Source organism: Phymastichus coffea, unplaced genomic scaffold, assembly GCF_024137745.1.
Source record: "Phymastichus coffea isolate CEN01 unplaced genomic scaffold, Cenicafe_Pcof_1.1 PCOF00050, whole genome shotgun sequence".
Lineage (NCBI taxonomy): Eukaryota > Metazoa > Arthropoda > Insecta > Hymenoptera > Eulophidae > Phymastichus > Phymastichus coffea.
The window spans coordinates 1,205,492-1,211,491 of NW_026706861.1; the positions used below are offsets into that span (position 1 = coordinate 1,205,492).

At 38.4% G+C, this 6,000-nt stretch overlaps 1 protein-coding gene across 1 annotated transcript in view; it reads right to left on the bottom strand.

Moving 5' to 3' along the window:
• LOC131665313 (calpain-C) overlaps positions 1 to 2,777 on the bottom strand; it is a 42,804-nt gene extending 40,027 nt beyond the window's left edge. The window contains exon 1 of the mRNA XM_058937136.1: positions 2,412 to 2,777. Within this exon, the coding sequence (XP_058793119.1) occupies positions 2,412 to 2,420 (9 nt within the window). The 5' untranslated portion in view covers positions 2,421 to 2,777. The remainder of the gene's footprint in view (positions 1 to 2,411) is intronic.
• Positions 2,778 to 6,000: the final 3,223 nt, after the last annotated feature.

Below are 6,000 nucleotides of genomic sequence, written 5' to 3' on the forward strand. Positions count from 1 at the left end.
ACTATTTATACACCGCTACCTTGGAACAGTTTATTCAAAATTGAATGCGGGTTTACAAAAAAAAATTAAAAACCTACTACCAGGATTCACCTGCTGGAATTCTTAGACACAATTACCGAATAACGAAAGAAAGCTCAAATTTCCCTATCGAAAATAATCTCTGCCTGAACACCCGCAAACACAACAGGCCGATCGCACACTCCGACACGTACCTACATATATACAATATACGCAGTAAATGGCATTCCGCCACGATCAGCTGATATATACGGAGCTCGACGCGGCGTTTCGTAACAAGCTGACAGCTCGGCCAAGACAAGACCACGCGACTTTCTACAGCAGCAAGCAGCAGCCGATTTTCTTTCATCTCGCGAGTGTGGCCGCACCGCCGCGCGTGATTGACGTAATTGTGGAGCGATTTGTTCTCTCTTAGCCGCAGAATCATTTCTTTCCTTTTTTCTTTCTCTATTTCAGATTCTTTTGCGCTCGAGTCTCACTGCGCTTTTTCAAATTGAATGGTAAATTGATTCGCGGCATTCCGTTTCATACTGGCTTTTCTTTCCAGACAAATGTTTGAATGATTTTGATCGATTTTCTTATTTTATTCTCGTGATTATCGAACGTCCAAGTGAAGAAAGCTTGCGAAGGATTTGCGGACCCACAGTCGGCACCGAAGATTCTTCACGAAGAATCTGACGTCTCGAAGAAGTTCAATTTTTCTCTGGAAGAGACTGCGGGCACAGCTGCATATATGCGGCGCGGACGCGGCATCAGAAGCGGCTATTTTCTGTGTTTCGAGGTCGCGAGGATGAGCTCGGCCGAACGGCTTTCGAGAGAGTATCCGATCCGCTCTCTTCGGCTTGCGCCGCGCCGCTTTAATATCAAAGGAATGCGCGCGCATGCAGGTGAGAGATTCGGCGCTGCTACGCTTATCGCCGCTCATTTATCGTTGGATTATGCGTTTGCACGGCCAAAGAGAAACTGACTTATTTGAAGCGGAGATTTAGTATGATTGTGCGCGCGCGGGATTTTATTGTTGCACACCGACGCCGACGCCGTTGCGTCTGTTGCCGCTATGGGAGAAAGTGGCTTGTGCGGCGTTGTTTTCTTTCGGTATTTTCGGAATACACGCCCGTTGCTCAAACGGCAAACCCGAAGAGGTCGTACAGCGACCAGCGCGAGCATGAAGATCGAAGCCACGCGAGCTGCTCGGAACTCATCCTCGCGAACCTTTAATGGTCTTTTCTGTCGCCTGGTCCTCCCTCCTTCCTTTGTGCGCGTAGGATATATCGCAACATGCTCATTACGATTCGCGCATGTGTATAAGCACAACGCGCGGACAATGACTCACTATAGACTCGTCGTCGTACATTCGGCGCCTACGCCTTTCGTTAGAAAATCGCGCTTCGTCAGCCTTCGGTTATTACGTTACGCGTTACGAGGGAACGAAGGATAACAAGGGGATGATGTCTCGTGGCAACTGTCGGATAATGATTGCGAGCGGGTTGTTAATTTATGCCTGCATCGTGAATCGTCTAGCGATACGACCTTTTTCTTCTTGGGCGAACAACTTTTCGCAACGAACAGGTCGTTACGAGTGGCACCGAGTTGACTGGGAGTAATAATTGCTATGATAATCGAACGATAATTTGCAATTTCATTACATAGGCAATGGAATAAAAAATAAACGTTCACTCGTTCATTCAACTTTTTCTCCGCGGATGATTGATCAATTACGAGTCTATCGCCATGATACGGCCGAAGTCAGATACGGCAATAACCAATGCATATTTATAAACTGTAAGTTACCCAACAAGCAGACTTCTCTCGCACTTATACATCGATAATCTGCAGCTTTATATCGATCGTATAAAACGCTCAAACTACGTGCACAGCAGGGATACAAACAAAGCTCGCAAGTCGATTAGCATAAAGAGAGATCTGATGAACGGTGTGTGTAGGTTTCATAACAAGATTTTTCCACGTCGGGGGCAGCGTCGTTTTTCCATAAAATCTCGCGGCGTTTTGGAGCGTGAAGGAATTCTTCATAACTCTCTTGATCCTTGTTTTTTTTTTTTTTTTTTTTTTATTTTCGCAACAACGGCATAATAAGTCGCGCGAAAGAGCTGTGCGCCTCCGGTTTTCCTGCGTGAAATTTTATATACTCTGTTAGGTTGAACTGTTTAAATATGGATCTTTGATGACGCGCGCCTGCAGCGCGAGTCACCGTTGGTTCTAATTTGCCGTGCTCTACGCATGTACGCGTCTTTCTGAAAATTGTTGCGGTGCTATGTGACGTAACTTTTGAATAAGCTTTGCGTGAGTTTTTATCTATTACGAGTACGCTGCTTTCGAGATTGGTTCACAGACAACAACAAAAGTACATTAAAACTGAAACAAAATATACTCACGTTAACCATTCGTGCTATTTGTCGAAGTATCACAATCTCACTCTGGAAATTGCCAACACTGTGTTATCGAAGAAAAGCCGGCACTGACGACACTCGGTCAAGCGAGAGAGAGAGAGAGAGAAAGTGCCGTTAAAAATCACTGGCAAAAGCACTGAGAGCACATGGGATAAAACGAAGCTGTACTCGCGTGTGTGCGCGCGCTGCGGAATGTTCATCAGCGCGAGACTGCGATGCTCACGGCGACGACGACCGGCTTGCTTTGCGCGCTCAGCTCCGCGGCCGAACAACGACTGGAGAGCGGTAGCGATATTGTACCTGCGCCTTTGGCGCTCACTCGTGCGCATACCACTTTTCTATATGTGTTTGTGTGCGCGCGTGAGCGCGCGCTCCCGGTCACTTTTATTCGCTGCCCGCTCTGGCTCGTTCTGCATTTATATAGTGTATCGGCGATCGCGACCGATTTACGCGTTCATTGGCGAGTTGCAGTTTGGATGGAGACTCGGTTGGATATTGGTTTCTTTTGCTGGATTTGCAACGTTAGAAGTCTACTTAGATATTTATGCATGAGCTGTTAGGAAAATAGCTTGAACCATAAAGTTATAGACAGGATTTTGCGTTCAAGAAGTGACTTTGTTTTTAATACCAAACACTTTTTTATATTCTTATAAGTCGATGTAAAATCTTTTTTATTCAGATTGAAGAAGAATATTTATTCAGAGGAATATTTAGCGTTGAATAAAATGATAGCTTCGATATTATTAATAAAATTACGTTCTTTATTTTCCGAAGCTACATCATAATATATGACACAAAGAATTTTTGTGTAAAGTAGATCAGTCAAAACAACTTTTTTTTTAACTTCAAAAACGAAATGAAATATATTATTTAGTAATTTTTATAAACAATACAATCTGTCACATCAGTTGTTGTCAAACATAATTATTAAATAAAAGTATGTTACATCAAACTACACATCTCGCAACAAGTAAAGCATAACAGAAATTAAACTAGCGACATTAATCAGAATCTCGTGAATAAGCCCCTGCGGGTTACGACGCACGCACGAACGAATGGTGCTGGAGTACTTAGCATCCGTTCACTCAATCTTTTGTCCAATGAAACGTTACACTGCCCCTTTCTTTTCGTCCGCTCCTCGCTCGTTTATCCTTTTTATTTCACTTTCTTCTTCGGACTCCTTGCTCTTTTTCCCTGCTCACCTGCTTTTATTCACTCTCGTTATCCTCTCGATCCACGTTTCGGTCAATTTCACGCTTCGTCATCTTTCTACCTGATCGTCGTTGTTGCGAAATACTTGCACTTTACGATGGCTCAATTTCCATATTTTTTCACTCACCGTTTGTTTTCGTTATTATTTTATGCACCAAATTAATAAATAATCGATTGGATATCTTTGCATTCGGTTTCCACAACGATTTTCTCACGAGGGAATGAAAAGACAATAAGTAACTTTTCAAGAAAAAAAATGGCTCACCTCAATTTCATTATTCGCTAAATTATGCATCAATCAAACCAATAATAAATCGGAACCCGCTCGTTAGCATTTCAAATAAGCCATCTCCATCGAAATCGGTTGCATCTTACCGAGAATATCCGCAAAAATACATAAAAAAATTTATGTCGGATACAGAATCTTATCTTTTTCTTTACTTGGTCAAGACAATTATAATTATATTAGCGTACGAAAAGGGAAAACGTCCTGATGCAAGACCGAAGAGAAAGAAAAAGATGATGATACCTCAGCATCGCCCAAAGGTAGATAGGTGAAAGCCGAGCGTATTCGCGCTTTTTTTTGCGAAGCGTCAGTCTATAAAACGATAGCTCCGGAAAGTTGTTTCACATAGAACAGTACATATCTTATATGACTTCTTTTCCAAATGTACGAACAATACTTCTGCACGGATCAGGCTTGGCGAATTGGAAAATCAATCGTTATGCACTTTCCCATTTTTTTTAACAAGTGCGCGCGGGAGAGCTATCGCACGTGTACTCTTTACTATACGGGCGATTGAGAAATTGCAATTTTAAAGAAAGTTAGCGTAGCTGTATTTCTTATGAGACGCATCATTCGCTTGATAGTGATAGATATAAGACTAGAAATGTTATTGAATTTATGAATGATATAAATGGCCGAATGATATGAACTTGGTAAACTGCCTTTACTGTCCAATAAGTTTAATGTATTGTCAATACCTCTAATTAATTAATTGAGTGTTTTCTAACTGTATTATATCTTCTTTGTAACGTTATTAGAGCAGTACTTCGAATGACAATAATTTTTTCTTCTTTTCGTATTTGCATATCATATTCTTCAATTAGAATTATGTCTATGTAGATTGACCAGATTTGAAAATTGAATTGAATTGAATAATGTTTTTATTGGCTTATAATTTGAAGATTGAAACGAATCGCCGATCCAAGCTCCATCTTTTGGAGAGGATCACTTACTTGGTTGACAGTATGCGAAAGGTAAAGAAATTTAGAAATCTGCTACGTATATATATTTACTATAATAGTTTATGTAACTATTTTTAAATTTATAATTATTTCTTGTATTCATTATTTAGCCAAACTTAAATTGGATGCTGGATTCGAATTACGGATAGATACTTACGAGTTATATTGTTTTTTTTATTTAATTTTTTTGAGTGATTTATTAGATATTTATATCATCCATTAGTAAAAAGATTTTTTTTAATTTCATCCTCCGACAAATTGACTTACAGTTTTTTTGCGTCAAATATGTGCAATGCATTCTATTTCAATTTATTGTAATTGTGCTATATAAAAATTTATAATTGAAAAAAAGTAAACCACTTATTCTACAAGCAAAAATACAACTTGTCAACGTTCACATTACACCGACTGACACTGATTCTCGCCCGATCACCGAATAATCATTGTTAAACACGATAAGTACTGAGGTGTTTTGCGTATCATTGATATGCATTTTATAATTTTTAATAGATTGATAAAAATACTATTATACTATTAGACCAAGAGATTCATTTATATTATTAAGAGATCTGAAAATATTTCTCTTTTAATATTGAAATAGAACCTTGAGAACACATATAATTTTGAAAATAAATAATTTTGAAGATAAACATAACATAGGCCTCAATTTTATATTTTGATAAACCGGTAATATCACAAGATTTAAAAGTTTGTTTTTTGTATTGTCGTCGAATGCTTCCGAAAAAAATAAGAATCTTAAATAATAGAAGCTATATATTATATTGATATAGGTGTCGTTGAAAGTTTACGATGTTAATTTTTAAAAGCGAATTAGCTTCCCGTTAAAAAAATTAATAAGTTATAAAAATTCAATCAACCGAATCCATGAATAAAGCTAACCAAATGAAGATCAGATATCGAACACTATACAAATTAAAAGACCAAAGTTACAAATAATATTAAGCAACAATTTTTAATAAAACTTTCAATCATATTTTTTTCTATGAATAAAATTTTAATAAAAAACTTCAAAAGGGTAGCAATATATCATCAATGATTGATTTAAAAAAAAATGTATAGTGAAATTTTGAAAATTGTAGTACTACATTACATT